Source organism: Palaemon carinicauda, chromosome 33, assembly GCF_036898095.1.
Source record: "Palaemon carinicauda isolate YSFRI2023 chromosome 33, ASM3689809v2, whole genome shotgun sequence".
NCBI lineage: Eukaryota > Metazoa > Arthropoda > Malacostraca > Decapoda > Palaemonidae > Palaemon > Palaemon carinicauda.
The window spans coordinates 13348660-13375168 of NC_090757.1; the positions used below are offsets into that span (position 1 = coordinate 13348660).

At 34.5% G+C, this 26509-nt stretch overlaps 1 protein-coding gene across 1 annotated transcript in view; it reads left to right on the plus strand.

The window, feature by feature from the left end:
• Positions 1 to 25865, plus strand: part of LOC137626073 (synaptotagmin-17-like) — a 34073-nt gene extending 8208 nt beyond the window's left edge. The window contains exons 2-12 of the mRNA XM_068357160.1: positions 8928 to 9077; positions 12127 to 12252; positions 13569 to 13760; positions 14907 to 15029; positions 16082 to 16159; positions 19508 to 19600; positions 21349 to 21510; positions 22779 to 22899; positions 24157 to 24384; positions 24808 to 24905; positions 25523 to 25865. Coding sequence (XP_068213261.1) covers positions 8928 to 9077; positions 12127 to 12252; positions 13569 to 13760; positions 14907 to 15029; positions 16082 to 16159; positions 19508 to 19600; positions 21349 to 21510; positions 22779 to 22899; positions 24157 to 24384; positions 24808 to 24905; positions 25523 to 25552 — 1401 coding nt within the window. The 3' untranslated portion in view covers positions 25553 to 25865. The remainder of the gene's footprint in view (positions 1 to 8927; positions 9078 to 12126; positions 12253 to 13568; positions 13761 to 14906; positions 15030 to 16081; positions 16160 to 19507; positions 19601 to 21348; positions 21511 to 22778; positions 22900 to 24156; positions 24385 to 24807; positions 24906 to 25522) is intronic.
• The last annotated feature ends 644 nt before the right edge of the window (positions 25866 to 26509 follow it).

Below are 26509 nucleotides of genomic sequence, written 5' to 3' on the forward strand. Positions count from 1 at the left end.
TCCTACAATCGCAGCGCATCTTTGTAGAGGCTACAAGGTTGATTTTCTGAAGTTCCAATAATTTAACCACCAGATTAGGAAGATCATTCCATACCCTGATCACAGCTGGAATAAAACTTTTAGAATACTATATAGAATTAAATATTATGATGGAGAAGATAGGATTTTGAATTAACACACACACACGTGAGTTGGAATTGAACATGTTGGTTAAAATAAATATGACAGATTAGAAATTGGTTTAATAAGAAGAATGGCAGGCGTAGTGAAGATTACAGAAGTGATAACTGCACCACAACTGAGATGGTGTGGGCATGTGTTAAGGATAGATGGTGGGGAGGGAGTGAGGAGGGCTTGGGAGGAACTTGTCAGGGGAAGATTTAGATAGAGGCAGAGAATTAGATGGCGAGATAAGGTGAAGGATGATATGGAGAGAAGAGGTTTGGTAGAAGAGAATGCCTTTGATAAAAGGCATTGGAGAGGGAGTAAGGAGGGCTTGGGAGGAACCTGTTAAGAGGGAGGCAGAGGAATAGATGGCAAGATAAGGTGAAGGATGATATGGAGAGAAGAGGTTTGGTGGAAGGGGATGCCTTTGATAGAAGGCATTGGAGAGGACGCATCAGGCAACCAACCCCTTAATGTAGGGATAACGGTTGAAAAGAAAGAGTTGAAATAAATACGAAAAGCTATTTTGACGTAAAACTGAGATGAGGAACTGATTCCCTTCTAGGAAAGAATAGAGTTTTGATATCATGCTTTTGATCTTCCTCTATAACACTGTCGTCCTTTATTGATTTATAGAAAGCTATCCGGCAACAAATCTTTTTTTATCATCGTTCGTCAGGGGAATCGGAGAGTTCCAAGTCTTTCAGAAATGGAACAATAAGATTTTAAAGCTCTTTTGTATCATTGACATGTGTTCAAAACAACACTGCTTCGTTTCTCCGAAAATAGTCGGCCAGTTGAAGCTGTTAGGATTTAGGCTACTCTTTAAACCCTGGAGACACGTGACTGGATTTCTCCAGTTTATCTCTTATTATTATTATTATTATTATTATTATTATTATTATTATTATTATTAATTGCTAAGCTACAACCCTAGTTGGAAAAGCAGGATGCTATAAGCCCGGGGGCCCCAACAGGGAAAATAGCCCAGTGAGGAAAGGAAAGAAGGAAAAATATATCTTAAGGACAGTAACAACATTAAAATAAATATATCCCATAAATCCTTTAACAAAAAAAGAGGAAGAGAAATTAGATATAATAGTGTGCACGAGTGTACCCTCAAGCTAGAGAACTCCAACCCAAGACAGTGGGAGACTATGGTACAGAGGCTATGGCACTATCCAAGACTAGAAAACAATGATTTGATTTTGGAGTGTCCTCCTAGAAGCGCTGCTTACCATAGCTAAAGAGTCTCTTCTACCCTTACCAAGAGGAAAGTAGCCACTGAACAATTACAATGCAGTAGTTAACCCCTTTGATAAAGAAGAATTGTTTGGTAATCTCAGTGTTGTCAGGTGTATGACAGAGGAGAATCTGTAAAGAATAGGCCAGACTATTCGGTGTATGTGTAGGCAAAGGGAAAGAACCGTAACTAAAGAAAAGGATCCAATGTAGTACTGTCTGGCCAGTCAAAGGATCCCTAAACTCTTTAGCGGTAATAAATAAATCCACTTTAGGGGGGATTTTATCTAAATTTCGTTAGGACCCCTCATATTAAAGGTGTCTGGTTTCAGTTCCAGTTTCATCAGATTAAATGATCACCAGAACGTCAGCCGGACAAGACCAACCCCCCAATACTGTGGTGCCCAAGCAGAGCAGTGGCCTCCCCAGTAAACAACTTAAACTCAAGGCCATGGGCTGGGATCAATCTGCTGCCGTGTGAATACTAGGCAAACACGTCACCACTGTACTAGCCAGGGGATATTTCATAACAATTTCTTCGTGATCATCCAAATGCTTTCATGTTCAACTGTAGTGGTACATTTTCGTCAATTTGAAAAAAAAAAAAAAATAAAATACGGTACTTGGCAAAGGTTGAGGTCTGTCAGTTTCTTTGCGATAGAAATGAAATAACAATATGCTTTTTGAATAATCGAAGTCCAGATTTTTATGGAAGTAAAATACCGCATATTCTATTTTCGGGGTAAAATACAGCTTATTTGCAATTGTATAATACAATGTTTCATTGGTCACAGGGAATACAGTGTGTTTCTCAACGAATAAGAAAATTACAATAAGTAAACTACAGTAAGTAAGAAGGAGAAAGGAAAATACACCTTATGCTACCTTGCGGAAGAGACCAAAATTGCTTTGGAAACAGTGGCTTCAATTTCCCCCCCCCCCTCCCCGCGAGGAGAGCTGGGGCGTGGATGAAAAGCGCTTACGGATATTCTGAAGTTTCTCATAACAGCTCTCTCTCTCTCTCTCTCTCTCTCTCTCTCTCTCTCTCATTATCTCAAAGAAGCAGGATTAGCTTCAGAAGTGAAGACCTTCCTTCCCCCCCCCCTCTCTCTCTCTCTCTCTCTCTCTCTCTCTCTCTCTTCTCCTTTATGTTCATGCATGTCTATGTTTTTCTAATTTCATGACTGCCACATCTTTATTTCTCTCTCGTTTGTCTCACACACCCTCTTTTTTTGTCAACCCTATTTTCTTCTATACCTACTATTTTATCCCTCTCTCTCTCTCTCTCTCTCTCTCTCTCTCTCTGTCCTTTATGTTTTTATTTCATGACTGTAACGTCTTTCTCTTTCGTTTGTCTCACACACACTCTTTTTGTCGAGCCTATTTTCTTCTATACCTACTATTCTCTCTCTCTCTCTCTCTCTCTCTCTCTCTCTCTCTAGTGTTGTCACACCTCTTATCCTAACAGATTTGGCAAGAATTCGGGCACATGCATGTCTATGTTTTTCTAATTTCATGACTGCCACATCTTTATTTCTCTCTCGTTTGTCTCACACACCCTCTTTTTTTGTCAACCCTATTTTCTTCTATACCTACTATTTTATCCCCCCCCCCTCTCTCTCTCTCTCTCTCTCTCTCTCTCTCTGTCCTTTATGTTTTTATTTCATGACTGTAACGTCTTTCTCTTTCGTTTGTCTCACACACACTCTTTTTGTCGAGCCTATTTTCTTCTATACCTACTATTCTCTCTCTCTCTCTCTCTCTCTCTCTCTCTCTCTCTCTCTCTCTAGTGTTGTCACACCTCTTATCCTAACAGATTTGGCAAGAATTCGGGCACATGCATGTCTATGTTTTTCTAATTTCATGACTGCCACATCTTTATTTCTCTCTCGTTTGTCTCACACACCCTCTTTTTTTGTCAACCCTATTTTCTTCTATACCTACTATTTTATCCCCCCCCCCCTCTCTCTCTCTCTCTCTCTCTCTCTCTCTCTCTCTCTCTCTCTGTCCTTTACGTTTATATTTCATGACTGTAACATCTTTCTCTTTCGTTTGTCTCACACACACCCTTTTTGTCAAGCCTATTTGTTTCTACACCTACTATTCTCTCTCTCTCTCTCTCTCTCTCTCTCTCTCTCTCTTTCTCTCTAGTGTTGTCACACCTCTTATCCTAACAGATTTGGCAAGAATTCGGGCATACTCTCCAAGCCCTGTTTTTCTCCGCGGAAAGACGCGATAAACATTCCTTAAAAAGGTCCTGTCCTTTAGGGGGGGAATTTACCTTCAGAATTTTGACCTTTATCTATTTATTTATTTATTTATTTATTTATTATTATTATTTCCTCCACGGAAAGACGCGATTAACATTCCTTAAAAAGATCCTGTCCTTTAGGGGAGGAAAATTCACCTTAAGAATTTTAACCATTATTTATTTATTTATTTATTATTATTATTTTTTTTTTTTTTTTTTGCGAATGATCAAAATGACAGCAACGATTACTAGGTTTCAAATCAAATAACATGTAAGAAAAAGAAACGGACATGGCCAGGACATGCAATGAGAACGACAGATAATAGATGGACTTTAAGAATAACAGAATGAGTCCCTAGAGATTGCAAAAGAAGCAGGGGGAAGGAAGAGTGAAGACGGTGGATGGACGAACTAGGAAATTTCGCTGGTATAAACTGGTGTAGAAAGACCGTAAAAAGACACGAGTGGAAGGACATGCCTGAGGCCTTTGTCCTGCATTTGACTAAGTTACAGCTGTATTTACTGTATTTACATTATCTTCAAGTACATAAGTATGCCTCGGTATACTCGTGACCTTTACCTCTTTGCTATTACCATCATTATTAAATCTCTATTTTATCAATAATTCTTTTTGCTGGAATTATAATTATGTCATTTGATGACATGGAATTATATCCTAAATATACCAAGGGTCACATATTAATGTTATCAATTACAATATATTAATCAGAGATATTTTATTTACATAATTTACAATGAGTATCTATAGAACTTAGTGTACCAAGCGGTTTCCTGTCTACGCCAGATATTTTTTTTTTTAATTGGGAACTGTCTAGAAAATAAATAATACGTTCAAGCGCAAAAAATAGATGGATTTCTCTAGTGTATTAAGAAAATAGTGAATGATTTGCGGTAGGACGTCGCCTAGATAAAAGGTCTGTTGAATAAAATAATCAGAGGATAAGGAAACTATATATATGAGTTATTCAATATTATTTTCCACATCAATTACTTCTTCAATAATGATAAAATAATGAGCCAAAGGAAAAAAAATCAAATATATGTGAACTCTAATTAGAAAAAAAAACATTAATACCTCTAAAGAATTTATTTGTTTATCGGAACTTCCTTTATCTACAGAACTAAATTATTTTGATTTCTGATTTCAAAATTTATTCTAAGATTGCAACTTGTATTTTTTTTGAACGCTGTTATTGACATTACTGGTATGAAAAACTACATTTTTAATATAATTGCCTATATTGGGATTACTTGAACTACTAATTTCCCTAGCATTGCAATTCTTTGCTATGTAGCATTCTTCTTTTCTAACCAGGGTTGTAACTTGGCTAGTAATAATAATAAGAATAATAATAATAATGAGATCATGTGGATGAAATCATGATGAGGGGTAGACGGAGACGGTTTGGGCGTGCTCTTCGCACTCACAAGAGAGATTATTTCACCAAACGTTCAAATAGGCTCCAAAGGCACTAGAAGAGTTGGAAGACCCAGTCCAACATGGCTGAGGACTATGAAGCGCGAAGTAGGAGATGATGAATGAAGAAGTATTGAATTAAAAGCTCAAGATAGAGACGACTGGCGAAATCTAACCAAGGCCCTTTGCGGTAATAGGCGTAGGAGGAGATGATGATAAGTGTTGCTATCACGTAAACTACAGCGAGTTTTTATTTTATTTTTATAATCTGGTCGTATGTGGCCTGATTTTTCTGAATTGTATTACTTGTAATTGTTATTTCTCTCTATATGTATATATATCTCTCTCTCTCTCTCTCTCTCTCTCTCTCTCTCTCTCTCTCTTTGTATATATATATATAAATAAATAAATATATTTATATATATATACACACACACACATATATATATATATATATATATACAGAGAGAGAGAGAGAGAGAGAGAGAGAGAGAGGCATTTAAAACCCATGGTCCGGGGATAATGGCATAGGATTTATTGACAGCTTTCCGAGAAGAAAAACTTTAATGGAATCGACCGAAAACAGGCGACACTTTGTGACCCTATTTTTTCCCTCCAAAAACAATTCAAAACAATTGGATCTTTGTCCATTCTGTCTTTGAAGCTATAGGCGGACTGAGAGAGAGAGAGAGAGAGAGAGAGAGAGAGAGAGAGAGAAGGTGTTGTTCGCTCTTACAAAGAGTTTCTTTTTCCGTATTTGTTTGTTTTCTGAAAGGTGGACAAGTGGCTTTTGACCTTGTGTATCTGATGAGTTTTTTTTATTTACTTTTCCGGTGTATATGTATGTGCATGTATGTGTGTCTATATATATACATACATACATATATATATATATATATATATAAATATATGTAAACTTATATACTTTATTTATGTATGTATGTGCACGTATACAATTTCTATTATATATATATATATATATATACACAATATATATACATATACATACATATCTGTATATATAAATATATATATATATATATATATGTGTGTGTGTGTGTGTGTATGTATATAATGTAAATGTATATATGCACATATATATATATATATATATATACGAACGTGTGTATGTATGTGTCAAACAATGAAATAAGCACTGAAAACTTGATTATGAATTGAATTGAATATGGGATTTAGGCATTAAGCTAAGTGAAAACTTGATTAAAACGATAACTTTGGTCTTACTGGCATCGTCACACTCTCAATAATATATAATGATAATTACCGCATCTTCTTAATAAGAGATTGGATAAAAAAAAAAAAAACTCTAACGTTCATTTTCCGTCTTTTTGTCAATGTTATCACCATTATTTCCTGGACGTATTCCGGGTAAAGTCATTACTTGGGATTACTATGTCGGCTTCTGACCAGTTAATCCTAAAGGTTAAAGTTAAGCTGGGGGAGGGATTCAGAATTCTATATCCTTTTAGGGAATGATATAAGATATATCAAATTCTGAAAGATGGATAGAGAATTCTATATCCTTTTAGGGAACGATATAGAATATATCAAATTCTGAAAGATGGATAGAGAATTCTATATCCTTTTAGGGAACGATATAGAATATATCAAATTCTGAAAGATGGATAGAGAATTCTATATCCTTTTAGGGAACGATATAGAATATATCAAATTCTGAAAGATGGATAGAGAATTCTATATCCTTTTAGGAAATGATATAGAATATATCAAATTCTGAAGGATGGATAGAGAATTCTATATCCTTTTAGGGAATGATTTAAAACATATCAAATTCTTAAATATGAATAGAGAATTCTATATCCTTTTAGGGAATGATATAGAATATAAAAAATTCTGAAGGATGGATACAAAATTCTATATCCTTTTAACCCTGGATAGGTACGGTGGGTCATACACTCAAATATGAACCAAGTTTGAATTCTCTGTGACAACGATGCCCAAACTTATGGCTGATTACGTGAATTGGACATTTTGCTTGATCGTGACCTTGACCTTGACCTTTCAAAAGCTAATAATTCACAGCTTTTTACAAAACAGTTAATCCCTACAAGTTTCATTACTCTACAATTAAAATTGTGGTCAGGAAGCTGTTCACAAATAAACACACAAACAGTGGCGGAAACATAACCTCCTTTCGGTGTTCTTTTTTTACATTCAACTTATCAGAAAACACATAGAAGCTAATCTCATAGGGATCCAATGGTAAGGCGAGACTGCATGTTTCTTTTCTGACTGAATGGCGGAGTTAGTGAGATTAAAGTAATGACTCCAACTATATTTAAAATTCTTTTCGTCCCGTGTTAACTGGCGATTTGTACTTTATATTCAATATATAAAGTACAAATAGAATGTATATATGTGTGTGTGGATATATCAATCTATCTATCTATCTATCTATCTATATATATATATATATATATACTCTTTAAATATTAGCTCATGAATTTTACCTCACACACGAACATATAAAACTCATACAACAGTAAATCGTGAGTTTAATACACATATATACAGCATATATATATATATATATATATACTGTATATATATATATATATACTGTATATATATATACTGTATATATATATATATATATATACTGTATATTATATATATATATATACTGTATATATATATATATATATATACTGTATATATATATATATATGCACACACTTTCTAAGTGGGGATACTAGTCAAGGCCACCCCTACTAGGTTGGTTTACTGTAAACGATCAGTCATGTCTCCTACCATTACTAATCCTCACTGACCAGCGTGGTAAGGAAAACTGGTCAAATCCAAACACGAATAAAAACATATCTAAGGCCTTTATCATGCAGTGGACTAGTATATATATATATATATATGTGTGTGTGTGTGTGTATATATATATATGTGTGTACACACACACATATATATATATATATGTATGTATGTATACAGTAAATACAGTTAAATACTGTATATGTGTGTCATGTATATCTTTATATATGAAATAACACACACACACATACACACACACATATATATATATATATATACTGTATACATATATATATATATATATATACTGTATACATATATATATATAGATATAAATATACTGTATACATATATATATATATATATATAATATATATATATATATACTGTATACATATATATATATATATAGATATAAATATACTGTATGCATATATATATATATGTATATATATATATATATATATTGTACATACATACATACATACATACATTTGCATATACTATATATATATATATATATATTAATTCATATATATATATATATATATAAATATATGTCCATATACAGTATATTGGTATGCATATATTAAACATCAAAACTTGATAATTTTCAAACAAGCTTCATCCATTTTTCATGGATGTTCTAATTGCCATTTCATTTCAATTATGTCCTCATCATCATTCACGTGTCTCCCAACTTATCATTAACTCCTCTATTATCGAGTTGATCCTTCATCATCTTGTGCTTTATTTCCTCTTTTTTTCCCTCTTCAATTCTATATTCTTTTTCTTTTTACTTATTCCAATTTTCATAGACGTCATTCTCCCTCTTAATTTTCCTCTTCCTTTCTTTACACCTCTTCCAATTTTCTAAGCGTCCTTCTCCCCTCTCCATTCCCCTCTTCCTTTGTTTTCCTTTCTACCTCACTTCTTTCCCGACGAAGGATCGATAGAGAGGATGATAGGACATGCCAAGTGTCCCTGAACTCTTGCCTTTCACCACTTCTCTCTTTTTATCCCCAGAAGGAGAAGGCCGGGTGGCTGTGGCAGGCCGTGCAGAACATGCTGTGCTGGAGGGAGGGCCACTCGTGCTGCTGTTGTTGTTGCTGTTGCTGCTGTGCTGAAGAGGATTCTAACACCACGCGCAAGGCCGATATTCAGTACGTTTTGCAGGTAAGAACGTTTTGCTGTTTTGGAAGCAATGCTTTTCAGTTAGAATGCCTTTTTTATAAGGTTTTGTAAGTAAAAACGTTTCAATTTAAAATTTTTGTAGGTGTAAGAACGTTCCAATATAAGAGCATTTAAATTTAACCTTTTTTAGGTAAGAACGTTTAAGGTAACTTTGTGTAGGTAAGAACGTTTCAATGTGAGAACGTTTCAATTTAACCTTTTTAGGTAAGAACGTTTAAGGTAACTTTGTGTAGGTAAGAACGTTTCAATGTGAGAACGTTTCAATTTAACCTTTTTAGGTAAGAACGTTTAAGGTAACATTGTGTAGGTAAGAACGTTCCAATGTGAGAAAGTTTCAATTTAACCCTTTTAGGTAAGAACGTTTCATGTAACTTTGTGTAGGTAAGAACGTTTATGTAACCTGTTTAGTCAGACACGCATGTAACTTTGTGTAAGTAAGAACGTTTCAATTTAACCTTTTGTAGGTAAGAACGTTTCTCGTAACTTTGTGTAGGTAAGAACGTTTCTCGTAACTTTGTGTAGGTAAGAACGTTTCTTGTAACTTTGTGTAGGTAAGAACGTTTTATAACGTTTTGCGTGGACATACCGCTTTAGGGTGACGTTTTACTGTGAAGTACGTTTTACGATAAAATTTCGCTTTCAATAACTTCTGATAATTACGATATGCTTGAAAAGAGAATATTTTTCTGGATCTTATTTCATTGACACTTGGTAAGAGCATTTTTTGCGGGGTCGCAGAAATCTTTTTCTACCAAGAACAATTTTTGCAGGCAAGATGGTTTTACCTACTCACCTTTCGAGCAGGATTTTCGTGGGCGAGACAATTTTGCATAAAATATTCGGTGGGAAGATGATATTTCTCAGCCTTTTAACCTATTTTCTTTCCTTTCTCCTGAACTTTTCACTGATTTTATTTGCTTTTCTCCCTTGCTGGGAATATTACTATTAATATTCCTCCCATGCTGGGAATATTACTAATAATATTACTACCAGTTAAGATACAACCCTGGTTGAAAAAGGCAGGATGATATATGCCCAAAGGCTCCAACAGGGAAAATAGCCCAGTGAGGAAATAAAATAAGGAAGTAAATAAACTACAAGAGAAGTAACGAGCAGTAAAAAATATATAGAATAAGATAAAACAGTGTGCCTCAAGCAAGAGAACCACTGGCTTTTAAGAGGCTATTGTAAGATTTCATCCAAATATTATGGGTTTATTTTAAATAATCTTAATCATATACCTGAGATACAGTTGTATACAAGAATCCATACAGCACCTCGCTCTGAGAAAGTACACCGCGTCACACCTTTACTGTACGGAGAGTTCCAGAGTGCATCCCTGACTTACCACTCTGGCATCTCCCAAGGGACCCTAGCTATTTTGGTTATTCGTCTTGCTGGGTGCACTTCCTCAGAGTGGCGTGTACCAGGAATTCCTGTGTCCGACTGTACATTCGTTAATCTTGAAGTTATCAAAGGATTGATTACTTCCTAAACAACTTCAGTCAACAGTAACAAGGGTTTGAATCTTCTTCGGATAAGAATTACTTTTTAAAATATCGAAGCTTATTTTTGACTTATGTATATGTCTCAATTCTTGTTAAATCCAAGAAATTCTTTTCTCCAATCCCAAGATGTGCTTAGAGACAAAGACAGTCTATTAAGAGATGGTCATTTGACCTCAATCCAGCCTTAGATAAATAAAACAAAATTAATCTTTTGACCTTAATTCAGTCTTCGATTTCCTCTTCTCGAGTTTTGATATAGAAAAACTTGTGCTTCTGTTAAGATAATACTTATGATGAAATCTAAGTCATGCGACTCTCTCTCTCTCTCTCTCTCTCTCTCTCTCTCTCGCGGCCTTCCCGACCTAAAGGGAATAACCTACACTTGAAAATTTGAAAACAAAACCGAGAAAATACGAGGATTCCTGTAGAAAACACATTACTTCAAAGAAAATTGCATTGGAAAGCAGTGTCCGAAAAGTGCATATATATACGCATATAAATATATATATATATATATATGTGTGTGTGTGTGTGTATATATATATATATATTATATATATATTTACGTACATACGTATATATACATACACACACATATATATACATATATATATATATATATATGTATATAATATACATATATATATATATATATATATATATATATATGTATATATATATATATATATATATATATATATATATATATATAACACACACACACGTACACTACAGTATATGCATGTATTTAAGAATATACTGATTATGACACAACTAACTTTGAATTACCAAATTTCTTAACATCTTTTTTTATGTATTTTCCGCAAAAAATCCGACCTAAGGCTCCAAACAGAGGTTAGGAAGAGAGACCTTCTCGATATATCAGTTCAAATATAGCCACAGTTCGACTTAGTTCCTGAAATAGTTTGTCCCTCGATCTCCCTTATCGAGGAAGGAAAAGAAAATCAGAGGATATTTATCTTTACTCTTTTAAATTGGAGGATATGTTTTTCATTGACGAGTGGTAAAAGTGTTTGCGTATCGCCATGATCAGCAATGCTGTACTAGTCAGGGACACCCATACTAGGTTGGTTTGCTGTGAGCTATCAGACTATAGTCTCCCATCATCAATCCGCACTGGTCAGCGCGGGGATGAAAATGGTCAAAGTCCAGAAATGAATAAGGTCACGTATGAGGTCTTTGTCCTGCATTGGAATAGAAACGGCTGCATTTGTTGTTATTATTATTGGTAAGTTTGAAACAAAATTCACAATTATGCATTAGAAATGCCTTAATTGATATGAATAAAATTACGAGTTTTTTGATAATGTGATTGGTTCCCATCCCCAAACAAAACTGTTTTATATAAATAAAGTTTCAGCGACGAAAAACTGTTAATACCCAAAACTCCCAAGTGATCACAATGCCATTTATCCAATAATGCTACTAATTTTACAAATATATTATATTTATCTCTATTTTTCATAATACTTTTATATATATAAAAAAAAATCTCTTTCCAGCACGCAGATCTGAGCGACAGCGAATCGATCTCAACGACCTCCCTCCTCCGTCACCAATCGAACTCTTCTTCGCCTTCTTCTTCTGTCTCTTCCGTGAAGGATCTCAAGTCTGATATCTACCACCAGGTGAGGAAACTTCAATCACAACCTCATGGAAGCGCCATTGCCTGGCGCTCGCCTGACAGGGGTTCGAGTCCCGCTCAAGCTGGATAGTTTCTTAAGCGTCTATAACCTCACCAACTTTGTGAGCTACGGACGGTGGGTAAGCCTATAGGTCTAACTGCTGAGTCATCAGCCGCTATTGCCTGGCTCTCCGTGGTTCTAGCTTCGTTGGAGAGGGGGCTTGGGCGCTGATCATATATGATCAGTCTCTAGGGCATTGTCCTGCTTGCTCGGGCAGTGTCAGTCCCTTGCTTCAGTCATTCATGATTAGCCTCTAGACATGACGAGTTGGCAATGATACAATAATGGCTGTTGTTTTTACAATAAGACAGAGGAATGCCGGGCACACCTCGCTCTGAGGAAGTACGCCCTATTACACCTTAACTGCATGGCAAGTTCATGTGTACAGACCCACCCACCACCTCTGCCTTCTATCCCTACACAATCCGTTTAGTCACTCACCGCACAGTAAAGGTGTGACAGGGTGCACTTCTTTATAGAGCCTGGTGTACCGGAATTCCTGTGTCTTACTGTACATACTTGTTACGATATATGTATGTCTGTCTCTATTGTTTTAGACGTGAAACGAGCCTTTTTCATTATATGTCTTGTAAACTTTCTGTCTGAAATCCTGTCCGAGACATGTCTTCCTGTATGCCCCTTCTTCTCGATTTTCGGGCCATTCCAAGGGGTTTTCGTCCTCTTATTTCCATAACTGTTACTCCAACCACTGCTCCTCACTTATTCTTACCTCACGTTCAAGCCATTTCAGCCTTGGAAATCTTCCTTTTTCAACTTATGCCCCAACATCTTGCAACATTTTCCACTTTCTCCAAGTGAGTAGATTCTTGTCTAGTAGGCTGTTAGTGTTTTCATTCTTGTTCTGTAAGAGTAAGGTCATATTATCAGCTATTATTAGTCAACTGCAAAACAAACGCTTCAGACGTCTGTTTATGATTTTTCTATGACAGTTTATATCCACAAACTTTTTTAGTTCGTCAATCCATCGTTTTATCTTCCTTCCCCTGCTTCTCTTGCAGTCTCTAATGACCCATTCTGTCATTCTTCATGTCCATCTATTGTCTGTCATTCTCATTATATGTCCTGGCCATGTCCATTTCTTTTTCTTACATGTTAGGACTATCCTCTATTTTAGTTTGCTCTAGTGACCATGTTGCTCTTTTGCTGTCTCTTGGTGTTAATGCTACATAATAAACAACAATTATTGACTAATACAATTTACAGCAGCATCTCCAACCATCACCATCTCCCTCCAACAGATTGAACTCAGACGGTCGAACTCCGTCTCGTCTCGGCAGCTGCCAGTGATCGACGTCCGCCCTATCGAGTTCTGGTCGGGCGTGAGGGGCGAGGGCGTGCAGCCCCGTCTCCCAGGGCCTCCAAGATCTCCTGTTACTCCAAGGTCTACGAGGTGGTCCTCCAAAGCTGTCGATTACGAGGCTCTGACTAAGGTATATTTTAACATGTGGGTGTTCCTACTTTTAGGACACACGAAATTCCCCGGATTCTTTGTTCTGCTCATATGTAAATTTCCGTCATTCATGTTTACAATTTATCTCATTTGAATAACACCCTCATACATTTGCCATCCATGTCAGAACTACTGTTATGCAACGAACTGTATCCCACAACAAAATGTACAATTTTTGGTAAAAAAAAAAAAAAAAAAAAAAAAATCTACTAAGAACTAGATACCAAAACCTTTATCCTGTTCATTGAAACATTAGTAAATTCATCATATGAAATAGCAGCTGGTAAGTTTAAAAAAAAAAACATTTTAGCAGAACGGAAAGTAATATGCAAAATTAATGAGGTGGAACAAGCGAGAGATTATTTAAAGGACGAAGGGAGATGTGCTGGAAGGCCTCTAAAGTTGATAAACTCATTCAATGAGTTCCTGAGTGTTCGCCAAAAAATCTTTAAACGTGAAGAATGAATGACAGCACATTCTCTCTCTCTCTCTCTCTCTCTCTCTCTCTCTCTTTTGATTACATCTTGAATTAAAATTCTAATGTTGATGATTGGACATTTCAACTGAGTCTCGGCAAGTCTTTGGCGATGAGATTGTTATCTACATACATTATTTCCCTCCTATTCTGTCTCCGACTGCGTCATATTCGGGAATCGAACGCGTTTCATTGTGATGACAATTGAGAGAGAGAGAGAGAGAGACTTATGACTTATTGAATCTTTTTACAGATTCCACCTCATCTGTACACGTCGATGACAATTTCTGAGAGAGAGAGAGAGAGAGAGAGAGAGAGAGAGAGAGAGAGAGAGAGAGAGAGAGAGAGAGAGAGAGACTTATGACTTATGGATATCTTTTTACAGATTCTACCTCATCTGTACACGTCGATGACAATATCTTCTCGAAATGATGAAACGAGAGAGAGAGAGAGAGAGAGAGAGAGAGAGAGAGAGAGAGACTTAGGACTTATTTGATATCTTTTTACAGATTCCACCTAATCTGTACACGTCGATGACAATATCTTCACGAAATGATGAGAGAGAGAGAGAGAGAGAGAGAGAGAGAGAGAGAGAGAGAGAGAGAGAGAGAGAGAGAGAGAGAGAGACATATATAATCTTCCTTTTTACAGATTCGACCTCATCTGTACACATCGACGTCATCGTCGCTGGAAGAAAATTCGGACGACGACCTCCTCGGAAGGATTCACTTTTCGCTCCATTACGACGCCGTGGCCATGATACTTCTGGTTAAGGTCAGCTTTGGAATTTATAATGAGAAATTGACGAGTTTTCTTTTCATTCATACAAATGTACCAAGGGAAATTATTTATTAGGATAGAATTTTCCTAAGACTTTTAGACAAAAATGCTGAGGAAATGGAACATTCATTTCAAATTTTCCTTAGATTTGGACGAAAGTGCTTGGAATAAGAGGAATTAAATTTAAAATTACCTTAGACTTTAACAAAAGGGCTGAGGAATTGAGGAACAATCTTAAAAATTTTCCTTAGAGTTGGACAAAACTGCTTAGAATGTGAGGAATTAACATTAGATTTACCTTAGGCTTTGATAAATGAGCAGGGGAAATGAGGAATTAAGTTCGATTTTACTCAGACTTAAACATATCCACGTACACATAAACACACACTCACGCACGCTTATATATATATATATATATATATATATATATATATATATATATATATATATATATATATATATATATATATATATATATATATATATATATATATATACTTACACTACAATTATACAATATATATTTATACACAATGTATAATTGTAAATATGTACATATATTTATATATACTATGCATAAGCAAGTATACATTATTAATGCACATATTTACATGTGTTGTATATATATATATATATATATATATATATATATATATATATATATATATATATATATATATATATATATATATATATATATTTATATATATATATATATATATATATATATATATATATATATATATATATATATATATATACATATACATATATATATATATATAAAATATATATATATAATATATATATATATATATATATATATAAAATATATATATATATAATATATATATATATAAAATATATATATATAATATATATATATATATATATATATATATATATAAAATATATATATATAAAATATATATATATAATATATATATAATATATATTATATATATATATATATATATATATATATATATATATATATATATATATATATATATACTGTATATATATAATGAATATTTTCATTGTAGGTATTGGAGGCTGCCGACCTACCCCGTCCGGCTTGCAAAGACCGGAGTGATATGTCCCACTCAAATCCTTATGTCAAGGTAAGACCAGATATCTTGATGATGAATCACGTATATTACACACAAATTGGCTGAATCTTAATTTTGGTACTAAGAAAATTATAATTGCATTAAATACTTACACGGCTTCGCCAGTTTCCAAACTGTTCGTTGTCAATGATTGACTTGGTACGGTACATGATATTATTATTATTATTATTATTATTATTATTATTATTATTATTTTTATTACTACTACTACTACTAGCTAAGCAAACAACCGTAGTAGGAAAAGCAGGATTCTATATTCCAAAGGGATCCAACAAGGAAAATAGCCCAGTGAGGAAAGGAACCAAGGAAAAAGATAAAACTGTGTGCCCTCAAGCAAGAGAACTTTAAACCAAGACAGTGGAAGACCAGGGTACAGATGCTATGACGCTACAAAAATAAACACTTTTCTTTAAAATGAATGCTGCTATTCAAGTGTTTGCTCATTATTGACTTTTTTTGGACTTTTGTGTCAAGATATGTTAAATAGCTTTGGAATCAAGCCTTGTTACAAGAAATAACTCTACTGTATATACAATATATAAAAGTATGTGTATATATATTTATATAAATATATATATATATATATATATATATATATATATATATATATATATATATAAATATATATATATATATTATATATATATATATATATATATATATATATATATATATATATATATATATATATATATATATATATATATACATACAGTAAAACCTCCTTAACTGTTGCCAATACGTTCCGAGATTACCCACCCTCCGATGTGAAATAATGTGGTTAATGGGATGGATATAGTCTAACGTTTCTTGAAAATTCCTTCCCAAAAATATAGTATACTGTAAACCATTGAATGAAAAAAACTATATGTATATAAAAGTACACTATATAGAGCATGATTAACATTGCCTATTGCACACTACACTGCAGTGTATATTACTATTTAATATAAACTTTCAACAACCACAACACAGCTGTTTCTAAATTCCTCCTCTCTCATTGTAAAGTACAATAAACTATACAGTACATTAAAAAAAACATTTATGAAATATAAATAACATAGTATATGTAAGAAATACATAGTCTAGACATACTACATACAACACTAGTAACTAAGCTACTTGGGTATTCACCAACTGTTCCATTCTTGTCGATGCTCCATGGAGGAGGAGGATGATGATTCTTTGGATGCCCACACTGATGAGGTGAAGTGATGATGGTGTAGGCTCCACAGCTGGTTCTAATCCCTTGATAAAAGAGCATGAGGCTCATGAACACCTGTCACTCAATGAAAGTCGAAACATGGATGACACAGGAGAGGAATCAGGTAGCTGGCAATGCAGAGGTTTGTGGCTTGGTAGCAGATGATGTTGATGGTACTGGTTCAGTAGCAGACGTTGCTGATGGTATTGCTTCAGCAGCAGACAGCGTTAGTTGTACTGGTTCGGCACCAGGCAGCGTTGGTTGTACTGGTTCGGCACCAGACAGCGTTGGTTGTACTTGTTCGGCACCAGACAATGTCACTGGAGCTAGGTCCTTTATTGCTTTTCCATCAGTGGACTTTTCTTTATCAAAAATATTGTCATTAGCAAATGTTTTTTTATTTTACAATTCCAAATGTGGTTCATGTTCTGTTATTTTTCCTTTCAATTCACGAGACATAGAGACCTTGGCGAGTTTTCCAAAGTCCAACTCTGTGGCTCAGAGTCGTCCTCTTCTGCTGATGAATTAGGAAGCTCATCTATATCCTCATTTGTAAACTCTTCCTGATGCTCTGTCGTGAATTTTCTCCGACTTATTGAAATTAATGATTCTAGGCCAGATGGAATGGGCCGATGACAAGACCTTGAAGAGGTTTGCTTTCCAAAACTATTCAGGATTCAATAAAATATGATCATAATTTTCAAGTTTATTACAAAAATAATCATTTGATAGAGAAATAACACACAATAACACTCTAAGCTAATTGAAAAATAGAACTGTCACCCTTAGGGGGTCGGCAACATGTGCTCATGAAACACAGAGTCCACGTTAGACTAAATAAGACTAAGTTTTCGTAATTACAACAATTATTCCTTGGTAAATCACATACCAAGGTCCACAGGGGTATTCTGATGCATAAAACTAATCCCCAGTCCCAGGGATGACAATTTTACAGATCGATACAAAGTTACATACAGAAACTCACAAAGGAACCGACCTGGTATCACGGTAGCTTGGATCCGGAGACGGAGAGACTAACAATATAGTTTAACTTACTGGGTTGGATGTTTAGGCAGGAATGAACGAGCGTCGTGCTGGCCAGCTCAGAAGAAAACTACAGTCCTTGCGAGATGCGCGGGAACTCTTACGTTATTTATTCAATAAGGGGTTTGATAAAGCTTCTTTATCGACCACAAGACAGAGAAACAATCAAAGTCTTAATTTTTATCAAAGGGTAAACTTAATACTTCGGCTGAAGGCCATAATTTGCCGTAATCCAACAAACTAGAGAGTCCTTGGCTCTAAACATATACATCGATATTTTTGTTGTGGTAAAACAGTACAATATCATTTTCGTAATTCGTAAATAATAAATACTTTGTCTCTCTGACACCCGCTCCTTCCCCACCAGGTGGTTGAAATTTATGCCACAATACCGTCACGTATTGGACAACACTCATTCGCAGAAACACCCCGAGATCTTCCAATCTTACCCCAATTTAACGCAACGTTCGAGGAGTTAAATGGCGGGGATTTCGAATGATCAGTTCGAAACTCCCGACATGCTCCTCAATATTTTGAAGGACATTTTTATCCAAATAGCCTGCCATTACCATTTTTAAAAATTTTTTGGATATTGTCATTAATTGCTGGAAAGTCCATGAAATTATCAATGGCCTTGCACCAAATATTCTTTCAGGAAGCATTAACTGTCTCCAGCTGCTGCTCGTCCATCGCTCCTTTAATGAACATAATGTCATCAGTTACAGTAAACATCTTCCAGCAATCTATTATGTTCATATCTTGTTCTGCATCCAGTGCCATGCAAATCATGTAAAAAACCTGTGGGCTTTAGATGAAATAAAAAATGATATTATACGGTATATATATATATATATATATATATATATATATATATATATATATATATATATATATATATATATATATATATATATATATATATATATATGTGTGTGTGTGTGTGTGTGTGTTTATGTGTGTGTGTGTGTAAGACAGCAAATCAAAGAGGACTATTTCCTTCTATAATGTTTTACTAAGGAAAATGTTATGTAGCGTTGATAGATACTAAAGCCTATGCTGTATTTCTAAAATTGAATGTTTACTTCCAACAGGTTTCGCTTTTACCTGACAACAAGAATTCTCGCCAGACGACCGTTAAGAAGAAGACACAGGACCCTGTCTTTGAGGAGACATTCTCGTTTGAAGTAAGGACCATAACTGAAATTTAATTACTTTAGTACAGTACTCTATAAATCTAAGATGTGCTTCAAAGTTCCTTTGTTCCCCTTGAAATAACTGGTCAGGAGTAGATGTTATCAGCATAGGGTTCTTTATTACCCAGAAGTTTGGGTGGTGGTTTAATGAAATTACTTTTAAAGAACCTAGTGGCTGGTAGTATTATTCAATGCTGGCACATGTACTTCAACAAATGAACATGCCAGCACTTGGAGGTTTACTAGATAGTTTAAAAATATATACTTCACTAAGCAATTTTTCTGTTACACATAAGTTTGCAAAATTATTTCTAAAGAGTACTTCATTAAATGACCATGCACCATATAAAGGTTTGTATGATTTGTTACTAAAGGAACTTTATTGTTTGATCACGAAAGCACTCAGATATGTGCCGGATTTTTTCCCCACAAGTAGGTCCATTGCACAAATCTGCAAGCACCCAGAGGTGTAAGCCTACAGGGTGTTTTCTAGAGTACATTTTGTATATGATTGTGGAAATAATAAAAGGTTTGCTTGACTGTTTTGAAAGTTCACTTCTTCATGTGACTGAAAGCACTGTATTGTTTGCAAAATTATTCACATAAGTTGCTTCTTTAAGTGATGAGCTGCTTCTTTAAATGACTATGAAAGCAATCACTTTTTTTGCAGCAGGGTGCTTCATGGATGGTTCCCAAATACTCCTTTATTAGGCAATTTTGGAAGAACTGGGAGGTTTACAGGATGACATTTAAAGAGTGCTTATTACATGTCTAAACAAGTACCCAGAAGTTTAAAAAAAAATATCTCCAAAGTTCAAGTAAATATTCAATCACCCAGATCTTTGCAGATTGATTTTCAAGAAAGAATCAAGTAACTGAACATACACTCAGATGTTTACTGATTAGTTTGTAAGGGGTAATTTATCAAGTGACTTTGTTAGCTACTTAATATTTGTAAGCTGGTTTTCAAAGGTTACTTTATTGAGTAATTTTTCAAGAACCAGACACCATTATGAAGTTTTACAGAGGTTACTTTAATAAGTGTCTCAGACTTTGGATAAAAATCTAAGTTAACTTTATTTTTTATAAATTGGTTCATAAGTAAAGGAAAATCTGGATTGAGTTTGAATTTTCTGAAAGACCTGTTGATATAGATAATAAACCTGACGAAAATTACTTCATATCAATAAAAAAAAAAAAGGCATAATTAGTTTTTGCAATCAACAAAAAATTATCGAAAACTGGGTTTTGAGAGATGGTTTTCAAGTTGTGCCTCATTAATAATTTTGGAAGCCCCCACCAATGTGCGTACAACGTGTATCATATAGTCTTAAGTTTTAACTTCATGCAGTGTTGTAATGTACAGTCATTCTGAGGCTTATAAATAACTGCATAATATTTCTTGAAAATGAATTTGTGATAATTCATAGGTACTATATATTCAATAACAGTATAATGGTAGTGTGGGTTAATTGTCTGATAACCTTTGAGATATTAGGTAGAAAAAATCTAAAGAAATCTATTATTTTAAATAAAAAAAAAACTTCTGTGCAACAAACAACTGAACTTTTGATTTGAATTTGTTATCTAGTTCTATTTTGACTGGAGCCATATCTTCATCCTTATCATTACATGCTTTTTCACACAACATAAGCCCCATCTTCCTATGAACTGACTGCTTGAGATATACTTTTCAAGATACATATGAAACCTCATTAATATGCAAAAATGAATTTCAGATACCCTACAAGGAAGTGGTCCGCAGAACACTAGAGCTGAAAGTGAAAGACTTTGACAAGTATTCCCGTCACTGCATTGTGGGTCATGTTCTTCTGCCTTTACAAAATGTCAACTTGGCAAGACCTTCGCGAATGTGGAGACCACTTGTACAGTGCAGCATGGTAGGTTTTATTTTTTCAATGAATTGGTTCTATCTTAAGAGCTTTCTCATTCCTATATTGGATTTTATAATATACTCTCTGAACTCTTTCTATATTTAAAGGTTTTAAAGGCCACTCATGAATGGCAGAGGCAAGGGACAGTGACATTACCCTAGCAAGCAAGACAATGCACTAGAAACTGACCATATATTATATGGTCCGAGCCCAAGCCCCTCTCCACCCAAACTAGGACCAGGGAGGGCCAGACAATGGCTGCTGATGACTCAGCAGATAAACTTATGGGGTCCCCCAAAACCCCAACCTAAGCTTACAAGGATGGTAAGGTTGCAGACACAAAAGGAACTAACGAGTCGGAGTGGGACTCGAACCTCCTCCTGGCAAACACCAGGCAGAGACGTTACCAATCAGGCCAAAACAACCAGAATTTTCCCTGACATCCAATATTCTATCTCATCTTCCCTTTTGCGAAGAGATCAGATTGCATTTAATGGTTTTCCCTCAATGTTTCTACTTTTACTATACTGTATCTCAGCTTTTAAGCATCGCGTAGAATTAGTTTCACAGCTTTTTCAATTTTCTCCCTACTACCCAGAATCCTACTATGCCAGTCTAAGGCTGGTGCTATGGTAAATTTATCGCATGGGTTTATTACTAAATTATTTATAGTGTATTGTGCTACATCTCAGGAAAATAAATTGTTATTTATCCCTATTATTCTACTTCCTACAAACGTTTCCTTATGTGGCATACTGTACACGCATATCACCTTCCATGGTTCTCCCCCAACACTCTCTCGTCCATCCAGTATCTTATCTCAGCCTATCTGTTGATAAGTGGTCTGACTGTTTATGATGTTTTGCATTAAATTCATCCATGGTGTAGCATAAGTCTTAGGGTGGAATGTACCTTTGCTCTTATGAATACTCTGGTGGTAAATGCTATTTCTAAATTCTATCTTCAGGGTTGGAATTTTACATTACTGTAATATACAGTATTCACATCTGCTTCGATTCTATGTTCACATATCACATCTGATTATTGAGTATTTGACAGCAGATTTTTTCCAGGGGCAGTACTTTGTAGAAAAGTATTCATGTAATACTAAAAAAAATATTAAGCACCAGAACAGAAACAAGAAAGTAGTCACTAGCACATACAGTACAGTATTGTATCGAATAAAATAATAAAACCTATAGAAAATGGGGGATGCTGTATATAACATTATGGACCAGTCCAGTAGAAATAAATATTTACCCTTCAATTCTCAGGAGGTGGAAGAATATGGAGAACTACTTTTGTCACTCAACTATTTACCAACTGCAGGACGCCTCAACGTTGACGTCATCAAGGCGAAGCAGTTGCTCCAGACCAGTCTTGCACGTGGAGCTGGTCAGTATTTATTTTTCTTTTCAAGCAGGTCAGAATTTATAATGCATGTTAAGCAGATCATTGTTTAATATATGCATGGAGCAAGCTAGTATTTATCATGAACCTAGAGTAGGGCGGTATCTAGTATGAGTTTAGAGGAGGTCGGTGTGTTGAATTTATATTGGGTTATCTATACTACAGTAATGCTATATTCTTTCTCCTCTCAGGAATTTAACATCGAATAACTTTAATAGCATTGAGATTTGAAACAAAAAGATTACAGTTTGGGAATACAGCACAGTAAGTGTAAACATAACTTTTATCATGGCCAATCTAATTTCTTTTTTAAATGTTCAATTGAGCCATGTACATACTAAAGAACTGATGACTTTCGAACATTTTTTCCAGTACAGTATAGTAATGTACTTTGATGTCAGATACTGTGCAATTGTGTGAGAGGATTTCTTTGTTGAGTGATTTATTTGTCCTTCTTAACAGGAATATAGTGTACCTAGAAAGTTATCTTTTTTTTTCCAAAGGTGGGTCTTAAAACTGACAAGAACTGATTATATTTTGGTTTACTGTAGGTTGAAATGTAACTTAAGATCTTTCATACAGATCAGAGGTCAAATATGAATTTCTTTATCAATGCTATTAGAATTCAAAGTGGTAAAATATTCTTGTGTTATATGGTTACGTAGAAACCTTTTAAATTTACTGTAGATCTAAATTTTCTAACGAGAAGCATCTTCATGTATCTAAGACCTCTATTCTGTACCATCCTAGCTCATCGTACTAGACCATGTCACTTAGCCAACAATGGCATTTTAGTTGTAAACCTTCAAGGCTCGTATGTTTTCGCCATGTAATCTAGTATGTTTAACTAAAACTATAATTTACTTCCAGGACTAGTTTAAACTGATGCCTATAACTCCAGTAACAACCTATTGCTTTTAAATCCCTCATGAACCTATATCCTTAACTCCTGTTAGAAATTAACAACCTTTTCCCTGTGTAATATCCTCTTGTGACGCAGACCTCCTTTCTCTTGGTAATTTTGTCTTCTAAAGCCTTTGGATCAGACCCTATGTCCCCGTCACTTCAGGTAGTCTAAAGTATCCTCATGCTTCTATATTCCTTAGACTCCTATGTCCTTGTTCCTCCAATTTGTCAGTAATGCCTCTTGCTTATAAACTCCTCAGATTCTAAGTCCTTGTCTCTCGAATTGGTCAGTATTTTCTGTTTGTAAGCAATTCCTCTTGCTTCTAAACTCCTCAGACCCCTATGTCCGTGTTTCCCTTGTGGTGCGAGGGAGACACCTGAAGTCCAAGAAGACAGCTGTGAGAAAGAACACCCTCTCTCCTTCTTTTAACGAGTCCTTCAGCTTCCAGTTGGCTGGGCCAGAGCTCAGGGAGGCTTCTTTGGTCATCACAGCTTGGGATTGGAATGGTGGAGTCATCAGAGACGAATTCATTGGCAGAGTCGTTTTAGGAAAGCAACCATCAGGTGAGTATATTATGATGTGGAATATTCAATTTATGATTGAGGATTTAGTTTCAAATTACAGTACTAAGAAAGTCAGGTTTAAATTGTAGCATAGAGAAGATGCATCAAAAGGCCTATGGATTGGTAAAAAAACTAATACCTTGTTGGAAAAGGTAAGCTTTATCCAACACCAATAATATTTTGTCATCAACATTAAAACTGTCATCTTTTAAATTGGACTTCCAGTCACATTTTCTTTATAAGACCATAAGTAAAAACTAGTCTTCTGAAAATAGTAAGGTTCCTATGGTCTGCACTGGAATGATACCCAGGGCTAGGCACATAGGTAGCATGGATCAACAACAGTAAAACGAGAAAGAAAATCTCATTTGCACTGAATTTTCATTAACGACTGCAGAGCTTATCAGCATTATATTTCAACAGGTCCTCACGAAATCACCCACTGGACAAACATGATGGGTTCCCAGAGACACGCAGTGGCTCAGTGGCACTCGCTTCATTCCCGAGCCAATTGTGATCAGGTAAACAGATGAGGATTTCAGTTCTTATTTAACATTGTTATTGTGGTATATTTTCCACTAACATTTTTTATTACTGTTGTGCAATTTTTTCTTCAAATAAACAAAAACTCTTAATACTATCATCTCCTACAAAACTCTAGGTGATTCCTGCCTATTTTGTGTATACTGCAACCATTATTAAGTATTCTAAGTTATTTTCTCATCTATTCATAATAAATTTTTATTCATCACATCGAATTTTGTGTATTCAGTTAGGAACACAAAATTTCTGGCTGTTTCTGGTTGGTGAATATTTCATTGAACAACTTGCAATCTTGATACCTGACCATAATTTCAGAAAGAGTAACTATCCAAATAAGAAAGGCTTTATTGATTTTAAAATGTTCTTTAGATATAAAATGCCTTTGGATGATAAGATTACTTGGGAATTAATTAATCAGTATGAGAAATTTTTGGAATTTTCACTTTCGCTGAATTTTGTTAGGTTACCTAAATTAAAACATCTCATATCATGAAAATCGTTTGAAAATGAGTGAAATTACTAATGGTCACATCACAATTTAAAAAACTGATGTCCCATTTCACTCTGTAATAACTAATTTTCACCCGATTGTCAGGTATCCTCAGCGTCACGTGCAGTTCCTTGAATGACGTCCAGTCTGAAGATTACAAAGAAGTTTTGAACATCATTTACTGTTGGGCAAAATAGATTCTGCTCTATGGAATAAGTTGAGGATACTGGAGGGCAGCTCTTGCTGGATGACTATAAAATCGATCTACCTAATGCTTTTTAAAATTACGGTTTGTTGCTGGTAAAACTATCTCTGTAAGTAAATAAAAACTCTTGTCTTAGTCTTACCGAAGAATTAGCGGAGAAACGATATGCTACTTAAATCTTTTCGATAACTAGATCTCTACTCTTTTCTCACACGAGTCTCAATACAGTATTTGGATCTGTAAATCATATTTCTGCTGAAAATTACTTTCTCACGATCTAGATTCCAAAAGTATTTCAAACCATTGGTTATAATTAGATATAAATCATGACCGACACAACTGCCAAAATATTACTGTAATTAAATTTAAAATTCTGTAATACTACGCATTCTAACTTCTTCTTGTTCACAGAATACAGTGTCCTTGAGAAATGCTTGCTGTAACCAAAAGTTTTTTATTTGTGAGGCAAATGTGACTTAATGTATTTTAAGCATTTAATAATAAACCTACAAAATTATTCGTACATAAAGATATATCAATCTAGCTAACATGTTCTTTAATCACAAATACACTTGTACACACATATATATACTGTAGATATGCATGTATATATTACATATACAGTACTATAATCCTAATACATGAGTACATATATTATTTAAACATAAAGATTTGTTAGTTATAGACAGAGAATGATGTACCCATAAGAGCATCACAAAGTGCTGTGCATATGTCTACGTTTAGCTTTGTCAAAGCACTGTGTATATATATATATATATATATATATATATATATATATATATATATATATATATATATATATATATATATATATATATATATATATATATATATATATATATATATATATATATATATATATATAT